This window comes from Pezoporus wallicus, unplaced genomic scaffold (genome assembly GCF_028554395.1).
Source record: "Pezoporus wallicus isolate ANWC-B61680 ecotype Strahan unplaced genomic scaffold, APGP_CSIRO_Pwel_v1 contig_7113, whole genome shotgun sequence".
Taxonomy (NCBI): Eukaryota; Metazoa; Chordata; class Aves; order Psittaciformes; family Psittacidae; genus Pezoporus; species Pezoporus wallicus.
Window position 1 is genome coordinate 805,604 of NW_026642076.1, and position 18,247 is coordinate 823,850.

Below are 18,247 nucleotides of genomic sequence, written 5' to 3' on the forward strand. Positions count from 1 at the left end.
GTGAAGACAAGGGTTGATACGTAGTCTGTCATCCGCAGAGGATTTCAGGCCTGTATGATGCCAGGTACTGTCATTGTATAAATATTAAATGTGTATTGTTTCATAAAACTGTTTACCCTGAGGAAGTGATTATTTAAATTAATTCTTCAACTGGGAACATGTTTTTTACTAACGCAGTGCATGTTAAGTAGAAGTTATAGGGCTGGAGAGGAAGGCAGTTGCGTCCTTTCTTACCAGCCTTGCTCTGTCTGCTTCTAATACTTGTTGTTAGCCATATGCTTTTAAATTGAGTGTTGCCTTGGAAGATTTTGGATTTTTTTTTTTTCTAAGAGGGTAGCAATATTCTTTTGTTTGGCTCCCCACTCCCACTTGGTGGGTATGACATCGTCCTGGCCACTTCTTCCTCCTGCTGCCCCAACTGTTGTAATGTTGACTTTACAAGCAAACTGAAACTTCCCTTCTCATGTTCAACATAGAAAAGATACGTTCTTTGTCCTGGAAACTTCACAGACTATGCTAACAGGTTAGTGTTTGCACTAAAATTACTTAAATCCATTGTATATCCACTTGCGTGTAATTCTTTGCACTGATGTCTGTGTTGAACTGCAGGGTGCTAACAGTGATGCCACAGCTTCCCCTGTAGTTGTACAGGTGAGGAATCGGTAATGATGAGGGAAGGATCAAACCAAAAAGGCAGTTTATGTTGGGAATGTCTGGTATAACCTAAGCATATAGCTGTGTGGGTGCCATAGACTTCTGGAAGCTCCTGCCTAACTAATATTTGGGTTAATCTCTGGCTGGTAGAGTGTTCACTTCCACACACTTGATAATCAGAATTTTTGTAGTCTCTCACACTATTCCAAATTCCTATCATTCATCTATCCATTTTAAGCATGTCTCTTGTGTAGTACGTCTAAAATGACCCAGTGTTTTGACCTGACGGTAATAGGAATATGCGAGTTCCTCCTGCTGCTGTTCAGCCAGTGTATGGCTGCTTTCACCATTCAACTGAGATGATGCTTCCGAGTGGAAGAATGGGGCATTTAAAGTGATCTGCTGACTCTTGCTGTATATTTGACCTTTCCATAGCAGGGACCAGCAGGGTTTCAGTTTACCATTGCAGTGCTGAGAGCACAACTTCTTTGTTATGTCAGGTTGGATTGCACTGAAATTCTTCACTATAAGGGTGGTGAGACACTGGCACAGGTTGCCCTGAGAAACTGTGCCTGCCACATTCCTAGCAGTGTTCAAGGCTGGATTGGATGGGGCTTTGAGCAACCTGGTCTGTTGTGAGGTGTCCCTGCCCATTGCAGGGGGTTGGAACTGGATGATCTTTAAGGTCCCTTCCAACCCAAACCATCCTATGGTTCTATGAAATTCAGCAGTTAATATCTTGCTCCCTGTATAAACCCTGCGAAAATCTGCTTTGATTGCCCTTTGCTGCCCAGCCATGTCCCCTCACACAGCTTGTCTGGCCAAGCTCACTGCTCTCTTGGAATATGAATTTTTGTGGAATTGTTTGCACAAGGGAATGCACCATTTAACAGTGAAACTCGGGAAGGGGGCATTAGAGTGTTATTCAGTAATAGAAGCTGTTTTGCCAGAATGTAAATTATGTCATTGGAATGAAATAATTTGGAAACACTGAGGTTTTAATTCAAATAAAAATAAACCTCTGCTTTTCAGAGAAAACAGATCTGAAAGAACTGTCACCCCACGTGTTAGTAGAGAAAGACACAGTTGTGTTTACTGGGGAAGGTAGTATGTGGGAGGCAATGGAAAGGGGCAGGTTTTCAGTTGTAACGTAAGAAACATAGCCCTGGTTCCTCTTTGTCTGTTCCTCTTCCATTTTCTGATTAATTCTTTTTCATCTGTGCATGAACAGATTTGCATCTTTGCAGTTGCTGTAACAGCTAGGAAAGACGAGTTCCCTCACCTTCTAGGCATAAAATGGTGCTTCAGAAATGCCAAATAATGTCTTTTAGTTTTACTTCCTCTGCCTTACAGAGCTGCTGTATAATTAAAGCTTCAACTTTCCCATCATGTCCCATACAACCCAAACGTGCCTCAGTCTCTCTGTAGTTCCTAGTCTTTTAAATGCTAATGGTGATGAGGTTTTTTTTGTACAACGGTTTGGGTAATTTATCAGAAGTTTAAAACAATCTGTTCAGTGTTAGTTGGATGTGTAATTCCATGAAATGTGAACGAAAAGAGTTCAAAATCAGTTGTTTGCTGATAGACAGTGCTTTGTAAATACTGTATGGTTGATAGTCCAGTTGCTTAGCAATGACATTAACAGTCATAAGTGTTTATAAAGCAAATATAATATGATATGGTCAACAAGGTATGTGGTGTTTTTTGTATTACTTAAGTGTCCTGATAACCGTTGGAAAACGTTTATTAGAATTACACATGAGCAAGCACCTGACACTTAAGAGCAACAACTTGAGTAAGTAAATCTGATAAATGATGTGCTTGTGTTTTTTAATCTTAAACACCACAACCTAAAACAAGTGGTGAACATGATGACTTTCCAAACACATTAGCTTTGAACTTTGAAATGTTATTTTCAAGGCTTTGATAAATACTCTTGGAATTGACTTTGGATGTTCAGCCGGGAAGTATGAAGGGCGGTAGGTTATGTGATGAAAAGGCTTGTCTCCATACGCACAGCAAAGCCCTGAGGCACAGCGGCATGTGAGGGAACCTGAGTAACCTTATCACAGAAACAAGCCCCCTGACCTGGCTCCTGCCAGGGCTGTCACTGGAGATCGTCAGTCTCTGGGGACCTGGGACCAGGCACTGGATGAGTAAATGGAAAGGCTCTGCTGGGTCAGCCTGCAGGTTGGGCTAGTAGAGTCACTGTGAGGCGCAGTAAAGAATATTCTGGGATTGTATGCAACTTGGCGTGGGATGCCTAGGGGAGGGACCAAGGTTGGGGAAAGGGTGATGTTTTGGAAAAAACAATTATAGGGAAAACAGAAGGGCAAAGGGATAAAGTGAGCTGGTTGTGTGTAATCAGGTGGCTGAACAGTATGTTTGTCTGACCGTGCCCTGTCCTTATCAATGCAGTCTGGCCTGTCTCCTTATTAAACTATGTTTCTAATAGCTTTCTGGGGGAAGGGGCTACCTCCTATGCATGCCTATGGGGGCCTTGGTGCCAGCAACTCGAATCAGTCCGTGGGTGACAAGGGCCCATGTGGCTGTGTCAAGTGCAGGTGCATGTGTTGATATGTGATCATTAGGGGCTATGAAGTGGGACCAGCCTGCTTAGAGACTTTGGAGTGGCAGAGGAGTCCAGGCAAAATGTGCATACATCTGCATGAGACAGCTGGAGGGGCTGGCTACTGGGGGAATTGGGAGTCTGGGCTAACTGCTTGGGAGACTCCAGAGCCTGGCCAAGCCCCCATTTGTGTGTGTATCTGTGCATGAAGTAACCAGAGGCAAGAGGCTCTTGGGGACCAGCTGGGTAGACTAAGAGTCCAAGGCCAGATCATAGAGGGATCTGTGGAGTGAGTGTGTCTACATGTTTTCAAGGTTTTCTGGCTATCAGCAACCAGACTGGGACCACAGGGGCTTGTGTGGCAGCTGGGGAGACTGAGAGTCTGGGGACAGCTGCCAGGGAGACTGAGAGTGAGCCCAGGGCATCCATACTGTCTGTGTCAGTGCACATACATATATATTCTAATGGACTTTTTACCTGATCAGAGAGGAGCAGGGGGAGGCTGTTGGTGCTGCTTGCATTTACCGAAGTGCTGAGTTTGCGTTGACATGTGTGGCCAGCCATGTATGCGCACGCTGTGCCTGCGTGTCTGTGTGCGTGACTATAGAGAACATGTGCTTAGCCTTAGAACTGGACTGGATCTTGGGCCAGGGACTTAGGGCTGTGTCACTGCTGCTGCATTTGGCAGCTACTAATAAAGGGAGGTGGGTCTGAGAAAAGATGCTGAGGCTCTTTGAAAAATCTCTCCTTATTAACATCATCTCAGATGTTCAGTTTGAGCTTTAATGAGGAGATCTACTTTGGGTGATAGTAAATCCAGTTTTCAAATATACTGTGCTGATGAAAAGAATAAGAATCAAGTAGTATAAGGGAGTCATGGGAAACTATTTAATGTGAAGAACTACAGATGCTGTGGCTTAAATAAATTCAGAAGTCTGATTGCACAATTTATAACTTTTTATCTTCCAAATTATTTATATTCAATTTGGTTTAAAATAAAATGTTAAGTGTGCATACTGTTTGACAGCATTGTTTCCTTGCTAGCCCTCTACTAATGGGGTTTTCAGACTGTTGGTAGCGTGTTGTCATTTATTTATTATTGTTACACTTCTTTTTTCAGACTACCTAAGCAAAATTCAAGGTCCTAACACTGACCTTGGAGCCTTCTCCCTGCATGTGTCCCCTAAAGAACAACCCAGTGTCTCCAGTTTCTGGGATAGTCCTCTGTTTTGATTTAGTGGGGGTTGCAAATCGTATTAAACCCGTAACAAGTTTCTCTGTAATGACATAAAACCCCCCTCACATGAACAAAAGTCACTGTTCTTTAATAATAATATTGTCTAATCTACAAGTGACAGTTTTTAAAAAAGCATTTTGCTTTGGTCAGTTCTCTCAGCCACCTATTTGGCTGAAGGACAGAACCACCGGACAAAAGAAAAGAAAACAAAACAGGAGAAGAGGAAAGCTACTTGCGGTAAGCATGTGAGTAAATGATGCTGTTGTGCTCTGTAGAGCCTTTCTGCAAGGCTGTTTCAAAATGTCACAGGTGCTGCGTAAATAGGTTGCTGTTGTATTCAGCTATATTTTCGTACCCAGTACAAATAACACATATCACCTTTTTATTTCATTTTTCAGTTATGGTCAGGCCTTTGGAGAAGCTCACATTAGACACTCAGCATCACTTCAAAGTCTCATCTATTTTAAAGCAACTGATGTAGGGGGAAAATGAGGAATGGTTTGCTTCATGTGTATTTACTGCTAAAAAATCTGAATGACTTGTGCTATTTGAGGAATGGTATGCAGCTTAGTAGCTGAAGACTGATGTAACATGTTAGGAAAGAGAGTTAAAGGTCCCCGGTATCTTAATGTGCAATGTGAAATAAATAAGTCAATGCAATATATAAAAGCTGAGGAAGTTAGTGAATCTGGAAAGAACTGATTTCATTTAAACTCTGTAGGGTGGAATGCCTGCCTCATGAAGATGGGAGAAAGGTCCTCTGCTAAATTTAAGATTAAAACTCATTCTGAGTTTCTGAAACTAGAAGAGAAGTGCCTCATCTTTAGGGGAAGAAGAAAGAGATTAATTTCAGCAGAGGAGCCTTTTGGAAAGAATGTGTTATGTAAACCAAGTTTCCAGGGAGTCTGTAGACAAAACAGACTTTAAGTCTTGATAATGCAAAATGACTCGTGTGCTAGTGCAATTATTGGAGTGTGTATGTATTATCAGTAAACTGGTATAAAGGATTAGTTGAGTCTTTGAAAAAATCTTTTTGTGAGTGTTTAGACAGATTGTGTCAGCCTTTTGTGACACCAGTGTATTGGAAACAAGGTTTTTTGTGCTTCACAGGACTTGTGAAGTTCTGGATTTTGTGTTTGAATATGACTCAGATCTTTGAGAGCTGGAGTGGGAAGATCTCAATTCTGGACAGTAATGAACTGATGAAATAATTCTGATACCTGATTTGGGTTTTTATTGTTTGCTGAGGATCTTAGTGGGCACGTGTCCTTTCAGTCTTTGTATGTTTATCCGCTATGAATACACAGCGTGCTTTTTATTTCTGTATTGTTTCCTGCCTTGCTTAGCAGGTGACTTGCTGAGATGACTCCTGCTCATTGTTGGCAGTTGAAGACTGGGGCTCCATTTTAGGATTAAATTTTTGATTCAGAAGTCATTAGCTTCATCCTCTTTGACCACTAAGTGCTGAAATAAATGTTTTCCATTTTATATTCTGTTATCTTCTGCAAGATATGACTTGACTTCTAAAGCATGTTAGTATTTAATCATAATAGAAGGGTTGGTTCCTTACCTGAATACTCAGATAAGGACTTTTTTTTTTTTGTCTATGTAGTGTCTGCTTACTGATTACTCACTTTAAAATGCCAAACATTGAAGTATGGGAACAATTGTCTGTGATGATTCTGGATTCAGTTTCATAATATTTTCCCTTTTACTTGTTAACATACTTGCATGCCTATTCGTGCCTTCCCTGATCTTATAAAAGCTATTGGTTCTTTCCTATTCTTGCTTGCCAAGAAGTCTTAAGCTAAATTAGTTGATGAAAATGTCTCTGTTCTGCTGATGCTGAGTCAGAAGTGTTTATTTAAAGATGACGAATTTAGTAATCATCAAGCCATGTTTAAATCATCAGGAATGCTAATTATAGATAGGCTAACCTATATTTCTGAAATACTTAAATGACTTAAAGCCCAAATCCTTCTTGCTTAAGTTAATAAATGCATTGGTTTCACTTGGAAATAGGGGACACTGTAATTCAAAAAAGACAAAACATGAAACTTGTAGCCTATGATATGTGGGGAGAGAAACTGAATGAGATTCTCACTCTTTTATATGCTCTTTAGGGTGAGAAATGAATACAAATCTTGGAGATTCTTTATGCTGCATGCATAATGGACTGTTGTGCTGATGATGCTTTCCTGTGCTTTTATATATGTTGAGTATTTATTGTTCAGCCTTTCTGACTGCTTTTTTCTTTAATTCTCAATTTAATTATTTCTTTAATATTTGTTGGTATTCTTATTAGCTAATATTTGAGGATTGTACTGCTGGTTATGACTATATTGTGTTCGAGAGTCAATCTGAGGAAAAACAAGTCTTCAATTTGGCTTAACAATTTAATCAACACTGTTTGCAGTCAGTGAAACAGTGCTATGGTGGATGCTATAGTGATAGCAACCATCACTAGCTAGAGTATCTTGCCATTGAAAGCTAATTTGGAGACGCAGCTGTTTTAGAGACGAATGAAAAGTATTCTGTGTGCAGACAGTTGCTGAAGTCAAGCTTGAGTTTAAATTGTGATTGTTTTAATTTTTGTCCATTACATGAGGAAATAGGTTGTTGTGTCTGCCCTTTGTTAATCTGGAACTTCCGTTTTCTTAATGGTTGTGAAATTTAATGGTCTTGCACACTGGTGTGAAGCAGCGCTGTTACATTGCAAATGGAACCCTCTTGTATTTGCAGACACCAGAATGCCATCGTTACTGGTTTTGCTTTTGAAATTAATGGGGACCTGTGTACTTCCTAATAAGAAACTATGAAAAAAGGGGAAGAATATTGATGTCTGACTAATTTATGTGAACAATCTGTCCAGTTTGCATAATCTGCTTTCAGAAACAGATCACTAATTCTAGAGAAAGTCCTGTTTAATTACAGTCAGTTGAAAAATGATTCAGTGCAGCTTTATAGTATGAAAGCATTTGAACTTAATGGATCCTTACATGTTGAGCTAACTGGTGAAAAAATTAATACAGAGCAGGCAAGTACAATTACTCTGAAGTTAGTGTATAAGATGGGTGTTTATGAGCATTTTTACATCAAATTTTAAGTAGAAATAATGCATGTGTTGTGTTCTACTGATAGAAACAAGGCCTTAAGTATGCTTTATTTTTTAAAGTTGAATGTAAAATAAAAGTATGTGATTCACTCTAGACAAAATGGCTGTGTTTTATGGGCTGAGGAAATTGCTGCCATGGCTTTAAATTGCTATTCCAGTAACTATAAGATTACAGTGGCTTCAGAAGATGTAGTATAGATGGCATGTGAGATCAAATAATGCTGATTTTACAAAATTGGTATTTCCCACAAATTGTCTTGGGAAATTTTGTGCTGTTAATGGAGGTAACTTCAATGTAGCACTCTTGCTGATGAAAGGCAGGTTTACTCAATCGCCGTGGACAGTGTTGTATGCATTGCCACACCTCTCCTTTCCCTGCTAACTTGCCCCTTCAAGTTTAGTTTTAACATGGATACATATGAAAGTAAGACTGTCTTAAGATGTTTCAAGCTTCTGAGAGCTTTGGGAAAGAAATGGGTTTGATTAGTGACTCCTTTGGAAAGAATGGGTTTATCAGAAGTTTTCTTTAAATCCTCCCCAAGAGTCAAATATATCAAATACGCACGCATTTTCTGATACCAAGTGTAAGTAAGCCTTCTCTTTTAATGTTGGGAAAGGAGTGGGATTTTTATCTTGAGGATGGGAAAAACCCAACTCCCAGCACCTATTATCTAACTCTCTTCAGTGAGTTCCGGTTGTGTCAAATCAACCATGGGTTGGTTTTTTTGCTGTGACCTGAATCTCTCAAAACTCTGTGACAGCAGGGGATTGTCACCTCATTAAACTTTTGTGTGGCTTTGGAGCCAGGACAGTTAGTGTTTGAGAACAAATGAGTCTGAGCATCAGAAGAATGTTTTGTGCCTGTGTAGAGTTCCAGTTTATAACTGCCAAGTTTAGGCAACTGCTTATCTTTGGGCTATTCTTAACCTCAGCAAACATGTATTGCAAACATTTCTAGCATGTCTGTAACCTTGCTGTTAGAGCTCAGTCTGGACTACAACTTCTACCGGGGGAAAAAAAGGCAGGATTCCATCGTAACTTTGTGACCAAGTTGTTGAAACAGTAGAAACTTTAACTAGTAGAAGCTATAGAATAAAGACATTGGGTAAGCATGTGGTTACTACTGGAAGTCAGTGCAGGCAGGAGTGCCTATGACTTGGAAAGTAACTGGCTCTTAATAGACTTGAGAAATACTTAAAATTGTAGTTGTGTGACACAGCTGTTTTGAGAATAATGTTAAATGAGATGGTATAGGGTTAAGATACATCTCCATCTATATGGGCTTAATGCTTTGTGTACCTTGCTGTTTCTGTGGTTTTTCTCTGAACCATAGACATCTGTAATGTTCATTTCTCCGTCTCTTAAATTCAGTTTTGCATTTCTTAATGTCAAAGTTTCTTTTCTTCTTCTTTGCTTTTAAGTTCTAGGGAACGACTGTAGGGAGCAGTTCCCACCAAGTTACTAATCAAATATGTTTCCTTTCACTTTAACACACTGTTAATGGTAGTTTAATTCATGCAGCATTGGTCTAAGTGCTTGGACTGAAACAGTAGCTCAAAGTGATACTTTATGAAGGAAATAGTCCCAATGTTACACAAGTGTTGAACTTTGTAGAAGTGGCAGTCTGAGTGTTGCAGAAAAGCACCTAAGTGTATAAAGCTCATCCAGATTCATAGGCAGATCTTTAACATAAATACCAAGCTATTCTAATTTTTTGCCAGCCTTTTTTTTTAGTATTAGCCATAGCTGTCTGTTAAACAGACTTGGCATTTTTAAAATGGATTCTACTTAGTCTGAAGTCTGCAGTCTTAAGAGCATTAACATTTTGGATCACTCTTAGTGTTTTTTTTTTTTTTTTTAGATAGGATCTCTCTTGCCAGTTTAAATACAGCCTTCTTTCAATGCTGTCTGCACCCCAGATCATGACATCATACCTTATTACAACACAGTTTGTTACCGTTGCTTTTAAATGCATAATTGAATCTTATGATCTGGTGGCACAGTTACACTGTGTGGAGTTTGTGAGGTTTCTGAGTGCTTTGGAGCTACAGCCTAGTCATGGTTACATTTGCAAGGCAAGCACGCAGGGTTTTGCCTGGGACAGTGCTACAAACCCAGGTGCCTTCAGCGTGTTTGAGGTAGCTAGTCTCTTTTCACTGTCACTTTTTGATTCCCTCCCCACTCAGCACCGATGTTCAAATTTAATTTGGGCATTTCCAGAAAGGTTTCATGTGCTCTCCTCAGCTGCTGCCTTGTTTACACTCGCCAGTGGAAGACTGAGGGAATGTGACTTTCCTCCTTAAAAACATCCAGGAGGGAGAAGAGTTATTTATGCTTAATATTTTTTCAGTCTGGACTGATCTCTTAGCTTAAACTGTTGCAAGCAAATGTGTACAATGTAATAGAGGCTGCTGCTATTGGAGAGCTGAGATGCTGGTTTGGCCTCCAACCCGGAGTGCAGAAGCCAAATAGCTGAAGTAAGTTTTAAAATACAGCTTAATATAAGGTATGTTCTGAGTAATTGCTTGCTGTACATTTGTAACAGTGCTTTTGATGAGCAATATGTTTTTTCTGTATTCTCATATCCTAGGGATGCAATATTCTGGGACCCAGTTGCTGGTTCTTCTGATGTTCTGTGCTTTTCCTTTCTGCTGTTTCAGGAAATAACTTATGCCGGTTCAGTTGAGGGTGGGGGATCACAGGTGCATGGCCTTTGCTGTTCTGAATTGCAAAGTCCACATGAAGTGCACTGGTTTTGTGTACTGCTCCTCAGCATTCCCGAGGCTGAGTCTTCCAGGCAGCATCTTCCAGCCTGCAGTGGTCTGTCAGGGCAGTAGTGCTCATGAACATGGAGCTCCGTCTGTTCTTGTTCAATTGCTTCAGAAAGCAACCTGATGTAATTTTGAAGCTAGCCCTCATTTCAGCAGGAGGTTGGTCTAGATGAAAGCAAAAGAAGATCCCTTTTAATCTATTCTGTTAGTCTGTGGTTGGTAGCACATGTATCATACTTCACTAAGTGGTTTCGAAGGCTTCCATTTTTAGCTACTTTTCTTGATGGCTTTTTTTTCTTTTTACTGGACCTGCTGTGTTGTTACTTATTCCCATATGTTGAAGGTATAAATTTACATATCTCTAACATGTATAACCTATAGTAAAAGACATTTGGTCAGTTAAGAATACTTGCCCTTCAGTATTCTTCATCCTGTGCATCTCGGTCAGGGTCCATTTTCAGGGAGTTCTCGCATAATTTCATGCAGAGTAGACAGTAGAAAACTGCTGCTTACGGAAGTAACCGGGAAAACTAAGGCAATTCACTGAAGTAACAGTATATAACATTGCTTTGATAATTAAAAATATAAATATGGTTTTGATCAGGTAACTCATGGAGTCTACGTGCAGTATTGAAACTACAGTAGCAGACAAAAGTCTAGCTTGGCACAGTAACAAAAGATTCAGATTCTTGTGTCAAATCCTGTTATGACAGTTGATTCATTACTAAATTTGGAAGGGTAGACTGCATGAGCAGCCCATTTTTCATTGAGTTCACAATCTTGTAGGCACATCTTTCTGCAGAATACTGTGTTCCAGTGCGTGTGTAGGTAAGTCAGTGAGGGGGAAGGTGAGGTGGAGGAGTGCAAAAGAAATCGAGGCTTAATCCCTTATTTGTGATGACCTCTCACATGTCTTCAGTAGCTTGGATTTCTGAGCATGTGGGTCTTTGGAAGGAGCAGGTGGGAGTGATTGTTTGAGGTGATCTCTCGATGATGCCTTGTTGGAGGAGCATTCATGCTTCTGGGCTAAGTAAACTAACAATGGTTTCCATTAATGCTTGACCTGGCAATGTGTAAGTTCTGCCTCTTCAGAGGGAAGGCCAATGTTGCTAACAAAACAGTGCTGACATCACTTTTATGCTAGTGATGCTTTTGGCAGTTGAAGAATAGGCCTTTGCCATGTTGGCTGATGCTCTGTTAAAACAAACAAACAGAAAAAAAACAGGAAGGGAAAAACCAAAAATCAGTACCTTTAAGTGTTTGAGTGTTAATAAAAAAGGGAAAACACTGAATTACATATTCACCACTACTGACAGTGACTGCATGGTGGAGTACACTGTATTTTTAATCTTCCTTTTTTTTTTTTTTTGTAAAGAAACATCTAAAAAATAAGATGTAATTTTAAAAAGTATATTCTAGCAGTAAAAAGTCCTGGACATTGACTCTAAAATCTGTGTGTTCTGACCTACCAGCCTCACTTTTGTACGCACATGCGTACAGACATACTTGTGTGTGTTTTCTTAAGCTAGGTGCAGCAAGGAATTGTTTTTTCCTCATAGTATTCCTGGGAATAGTGGCAGCATTCAGGTGCACAGCATCTTGCTGCTTTAGTGTTTGCTCAAAGGTGAGGGCCAGTGAGCAGACTTGGGCTGGGTTGGGGGTAGAGTGCGATGACCCTTTGGCATCTCTGACTGAAACAACACTTTGGATTGTTTTTCCCCTGTTGCATGCAATGAGGCTGGCACAAAGGATAAGGCTCTTAAAGCTTCAGTGTCATGGGCATGTGTTTGTTGTGGGTAAACTGATGACTTCCTAGTAATGGGAAGTAGTAAATTTAGGGAAGCTTTCAGCAGGACACTGGAGGTAATCTAGTAATCCAGGTAATGCAAGGATTACTTAATCTGAGAAGTTACATTAGCTTTGCAGTGGGGAGAGGAAAAGAACTTTTAAATCTATTGGCAATTCAGTGTTTTGAAAGGAAGGGAAAAAAAGAGTATTTCAACTTATGGAGGCATAAAGAGACACCTTTCTCATCAGGTGTAAATGTTCTGGTGTGGCCCCAGTGACTTGCTCCCCTGGTCTGTGGCTTTGTTGCTGAGGAGAAGGCTGAGGGAAGGGAGGGTGTTGTTTTAGCTTCTCTTGAGTTGGCACATGTGGTGCACTGCAGTCTATATGCCGTGGAGGTTAACTCTCCCAAGAAAAACATGGTGTGCTCCCAGTCTGATTGAGATCACTGTCTGCCCTCACTCTCAAGCAGGCTCCAGCCCTCAAAGCAGAGCTGGCTTCCCGTACACAGAGCATGGGGCAGGTTTATCTGGGCTTCTCCTGCACACACACAGCCTTCAATATTTACTCAGAGGAAAAACCAACACAGGTTTTGTCCCTGAGCAATTCTGGGACCTGAAAGCGTGGTGAGTGACTGAGGGATGCCCTGGGGAGGGGGCTGCTGGTGCGGTTGGTACTGCATCCTGGGGACACTCTTTTCTGAGGCAGTCAGTGAGAGGAGATGCCGGTGGGAATGCAGCCCGGGCAAAGGGTTTGTCACGTTTTCTGTAGGACTTTGACATTCCTCTAGGCACATTCTTCGTGCACTGACTTTGTGGTGAAATACAGTTAAAAAGGGGAGGATGCCCGGTCCCTGGCAGTGTTCAGAGCCAGGCTGGATGGGGCTTTGAGCAGCCTGGTCTAGCGGAAGGTGGCCCTGCCCATGGCGGGGGGTTGGAACTATATGAGCTTTAGGATCACTCCCAACCCAAACCATTCTGTGTTACAAAGCCAGGCAGGAGGTGTGTGGCCCAGGTCTGGGGGTTGCACAGCAGCTGGGGACAGCTGCCAGCAGGTCCAGGTTTCCTGTCTCTGGGCTGTGCTCGGTTTTCATCTGAAAACCTGCTTTTTCGCTGCAACTCGTGTTTGGTCTGCAGCACCTATGAGTGCCATTGCTGGGCTGGGATTGGTCTCATTTATATACTCGGCCTCTGTGTAACTGCGAGGCATTTCTGTGTCTGTGCTCTCAGCCATTACCTGTGTAAATGCAGGCACCACTGTCCTGTCTGTTTTTCACGCTCCCTTCAGGGAGGTGAATGAGGTGTATCGTGACCTGCTGTATCCCGTGCATGCGGTGTATTTTCCCAGCAGCAGGTGTCGAGTGGCGGTCGGAGCGGTGCGGAGCGCGAGGGACCTTGCAGTAGCGCTCCGGCCACACCGGCAGTGCTGCGGCGGCCGGGCCCGCAGCGACCCCTAGCGGCCGCGGCTGGACTGCGGGCTGGGCTCCGCTCGTAGGAGCCGCCAGGTGGCGCGCTTGCCCCGCGCCGCTGCACCCAAGCAGCCGGTCCCGGCGGGCGTCACGGTTTGGCCTCGGGCTCTCCGGCTTCTGCCCGGTTAACGTGGGCCCGGTGAATAGCCCTGTGCGGCTGCTGCGGCGCGGGGGTGGAGGAAGGGGGGTAGCGTCCTCGGGGGGTATGAGAAGCTGTCTGTAACTCGGGGGTTTCCTTAGCGGAGGCTTAATCTCGGGAGTGCAGCTGCAGCAGAATGTGGTATCGGAGAAAAGGGCTGGCCAAGGGGAAGGGGGTCAGTCCTCCCTTCCTTGGAAAACAGTGATGTGCTTCAGTGTTGACAGCAAAGAGTGAACAAAGTGGGCAGAACAGGAGACTGGATATCGGGAAATATTTCTTCACCAAAAGGCTGCTCAGGCATAGGAGCAGGCTGCTGAGGGAAGTGGTGGAGTCACCATCCCTGGCAGTGCTCACAAACCGTGTAGATGAGGCCCACAGTGACATGGTTTAGTGCTGGACTTGGCAGTGCTGGGCTAACAGTTGGACTTGATGATCTTAAAGGTCTTTTCCAACCTAGCTGATTCTGTGAATTGTCACAATTCATGGTCTTGGAATTATCCCATGAGATGTTCACGTTCTGAGCTATTGATCTGGGGGAGTCACTGGAAGGAAAGGCAGAAAAAAACCTCAAACTGCCAGAGCTGTGTATGTACAGCTGAGGCTGTGGTGTCAGTGATGTGTATTGGAACGGATCTTGCTCAGGTATGGTACTCTCAAGGCATCCTTCATGTTGTTAAATAACTCTCAAATTGTAGGTCTCTTGGGAGAAAAACAGTGAGTGATCTATACCTGTACTTTATATCTTTCCTGCAGCGAGACTGGGTACTTCCTGGTTACACAAATGCTGTGCACTGCTGATTTCTATTTCTGTGTGCAGGTGCTGTATGGGAAGGTTAAAAATACAGGTGACCTCATTGTTTTCCTCAAATATCATATACGTGGTCAAAGCATAGTTTTTTGTTCTTTTTTAAAAGAAGCTGCATTGCTATTTTAGGTGCCTATTTCTGGTGATGGTATCAATGGTGTTTTCACCTTGCTGTAAGTCAGTGCAGAATTAAAATCAGGAAAAGTTGGCTTTGTGCGTTTAGAGCAATGTGTGTATCAAATATGGATAATTTGTCTTTCAAGGTTGTTACATGGAAATGTGTGAGTATTCTATAGGCAACCCTATGCATACAATAGGAGTCTTGAATAAAAAGCACCCACCTAATTGGTGAACAGAGTCTGAAGTTGGCATGAGAAACCACTTACTTTAAAACTGAAATCATGCTGTGTGGAATAATTGTTAATTCTAGTAAAAACTTGGTTTTATGCTTGGACAGCAATTTGAGACTGAAAACTATCTAATTTTCTCTTAATTCAGGCTGGCAAGAAAATAGAGGCACATGATAAAACACAACTAAGATGATAACATTTGTTTCTCCCAGTACGTTTTGCTGTGCGATTGAATAAAGGTTCAGCTTTTTAAAAAGCATAACCCAGCTATTCCTCTGGAGAGCAGTGGGAGCTGCTGGATTTTGAGCACTTCTTTCCAGCTGTTGAACTAAATGTAAAAATATCTGAACCGAGAATGTTTTTAGTGTTAGTCTGTGCAGTTTAGGATAATATATAATGGTTTTTTTCTCCTGTTTTTTTTTTTCCCCTTGTAACCTTTGGCTTTATTAAAAGTGCCAGATAGATCTGTTTTTATATGCTGTAGATCTCAGCTTTCCTCACAGTGTGGTGTGCTAGAAGAAACATTTTAATCCATGCTCTGCAGTAACAGCTGTAGCTCAGACGAATTATGCATGCTTGGTATCTTTTGCCTTTGCCCTCTGCACATTTTACACTTCCTTTATGTTTGGAATTTCATTGCCAACTCTGTCTTCATGAGGGAGAAGAGAATCCCTGGAAGGTTATTATGTGCCAGTTCACTAAATCAAATGGAAAAGTACCAGGAAGGACAGAGAAAGTGACACAGGAGAGGTGGGGAAGGAGAAGTGATGGTCTCAGAAGCCAGGAGAGGGGAAACACAGGAACAGGAAAGTTGATAGCAAGTTCCTTAAGAGTAAGAGCCTCAGCTTGAGTAACCTTATGAAGTCAGCATTCCATTAGGTGCTGTGCCTAATGGCTTTTAGCTACCAGAATTCTTAGTCCACTGAACTAATTGTTTTTGTGTTTGTGTGTGTGAATGTTTTGTTTATTTGTTATGAGCTTCCCTTTTAGAGGTTGGCTTATGCTTGCCACTGGGAAAACTGCTTTATAAGAGGGGAGGGTGTATATATAAAGGCTAACCTTAGTGCAGGAGAGTCATTGTGTTGGGCTGTTTCTGTGATAAGTGGAGATAAAGGCAGGGACAGTGGGCCTTAGGCTGGGTGCTGTCCTCTAAACATCTAACCTTGCCTATGCTAAAGTGATCTTTGAGTTTGGTATCAATAAGGGTTCCTTTGAATGGACCAGACACTGTCACAGGTGACAAATCCATGACTTAACCATAGTTTGTTTGGATTTTGTTGGTTTTTTTTAGTAAAATAATTGGATAGTGCTGTATCTGTGTCAGTACCTTTCTCCTAGGTGTAAATGATTCTGTCACTTCTGAAGTAACCGCTTTAATGTTAATTGTACTTGCTATTGGGTATCTCTTAATATGATAGCTTTGTTTATGATTTAGATCTTTTTTTTTTTTCTCTCCTTTCTGCCTGGCTGCTTATCTTCTTTGGAATGTGGTACTTCAACTGTTCTGATAAACTTCTGACACAGGTAAATATCAGTCTGTTTGTATTTACTGAGCATGCCCTCTGCTTGACAGTTTGCTGTGAGTCTTGAATCAGACGTGCCACACGCTTACCTGTGGACTGGGGAAGGGAAATCCTACTGCCACAGTGGGGCATCATTAGAAAAAATGATTAGCCAGGAAAATGGCCTGAATATTTTCTTCCTTACCTGCTTTTCTTATTCCTTCCCTTAACAACAACAAAACATCCAGATAGAAAATAACAGCAAAACCCCATGTTTGCTCTTTGGTGGTAACACTTCTGTCTGGTGTTTCCTGGAAGACCTTATGCTGATAGTGGAGTTGGCATGTTGTGTGTAAGAAAGGGGAAAGCAGCCTAGAGTGAAAAATGCTTATCTATTCTCAATTTTCCCCCTCTGCCAGTCAGTCATTTCTGCCTTCGCTTTTATGTGTTGTTCACATGGTGTAGCAGGTAATAGTTTTTCATTTTCTATCAGATCCAGTGCAAAGGAGAAGGCAAGAACATGTGGGCAGGATGAAGTAGGAGAACCTTTCGCAGCAGTTAGTTGGAGCCCATTGTGAAATACAATAGTGGAGTGAGAGGAAAAGATGTTATTTAACTTGTCTTGTTAGCTGTGTTTGTGCCTTTTATTAAAACATGGAAAGTTCAGCCTTTGTCAACTGAAAGCCTGTCGCCATGAATGCCTGAGTAGATTGCTTACATCTTTGGACTTGGATCAGCATGTGTGTACCAGTAGGGATCACTGCAGATGTTTAATGGGTTATTGAACTGTTCACTGAAGGAGAAAGTAATAAATGTTGAGTTTTTTCCAGGCACAGTGGAAACAAGAGCTCTTAAGTTCTTACGACATGATAAATTTATATTCAGAAGCCAGAAGTACAGACACTTTTTGGAATAAGCTTAGACCCCATCATCCTTAACACTTCTGATGCATTTTTCAGTGAAAAATATGAAGTGTTAGCCATTATTAACTGGAGCTGAAGTGCAGATAGGTCAAGAGACTAGCTTTATGTCCACCTATCTGCCTGCCCCACTGAAAATGACTGCTCTTGCGCCCTTTGTCTCTTCACCTCTGTGCTCTGAAGAGTGGAAATAGCATCGTATTGTGTAGGGCTCACTCAGAGTGCTGCTATCTTAAAAAATCTTGCTTGCTTGCAATGACTGAATCAGTTGATTGTAGAAAGATAGGTGTTAGCTGGATTTTGCTTTTAACTGCTGCACCTTTTAACCCACCTCCACTGAAGGGAGCTGCTGTGCTGGTTGAACCAAGGGCTGCTGGATATGGAACTGCAGTGCTGCTGGCAGGAGAGAGAGGCTTTTGTGCCTGGCTACAGAATACAGGGCAGCTCACAGCTGTATGAGTTATTTTGGAATGAGCTACCTTTGCATTGTCACCATAGCCCTTTCCCATGGGTTAGGCTGAGCCGCATAAAGATCTTGGCTAACATTACCGTTTTACTTGTGGTACCTTAGGTTAAAGTATTTCTCTAGTACGTTATATTTGGAGCATGAGCTAACAAGAGTCATCATAGGCCAGGTGGTTTTGTTCACGTACACAGAGAAGAGAGAGTCTGAAACTTATGATTTTGTTTTCCCCCACTATACCAAAAGCTGTCATTGAAAGACAGTGATGTGATGGCATGGGGTTATGAATCAAAGTGCAGGTCTGCCAAGGGAAATTGCACGGCTTTGGCAGCTGCTTGCTATAGATGCAGTTTCTTAAGCTTTCCCTTCCTATAGGTCTCTTTTTCTAGAAAATTCTGATATTTTCAGAAATGCTCTTTTTGTTGTTCAGATGTACTAAATGTACCAAAATAACCCCATCTGCTGTTAC

At 41.8% G+C, this 18,247-nt stretch overlaps 1 protein-coding gene across 2 annotated transcripts in view; it reads left to right on the plus strand.

Moving 5' to 3' along the window:
- Positions 1 to 16,983, plus strand: part of TSC22D1 (TSC22 domain family member 1) — a 69,438-nt gene extending 52,455 nt beyond the window's left edge. The window contains exon 2 of one of the 2 annotated variants that reach the window (XM_057426924.1): positions 16,418 to 16,983. In XM_057426924.1, the coding sequence (XP_057282907.1) occupies positions 16,418 to 16,421 (4 nt within the window). In that variant the 3' untranslated portion in view covers positions 16,422 to 16,983. The remainder of the gene's footprint in view (positions 1 to 16,417) is intronic. The other variant, XM_057426921.1, reaches the window with a different exon arrangement.
- Positions 16,984 to 18,247: the final 1,264 nt, after the last annotated feature.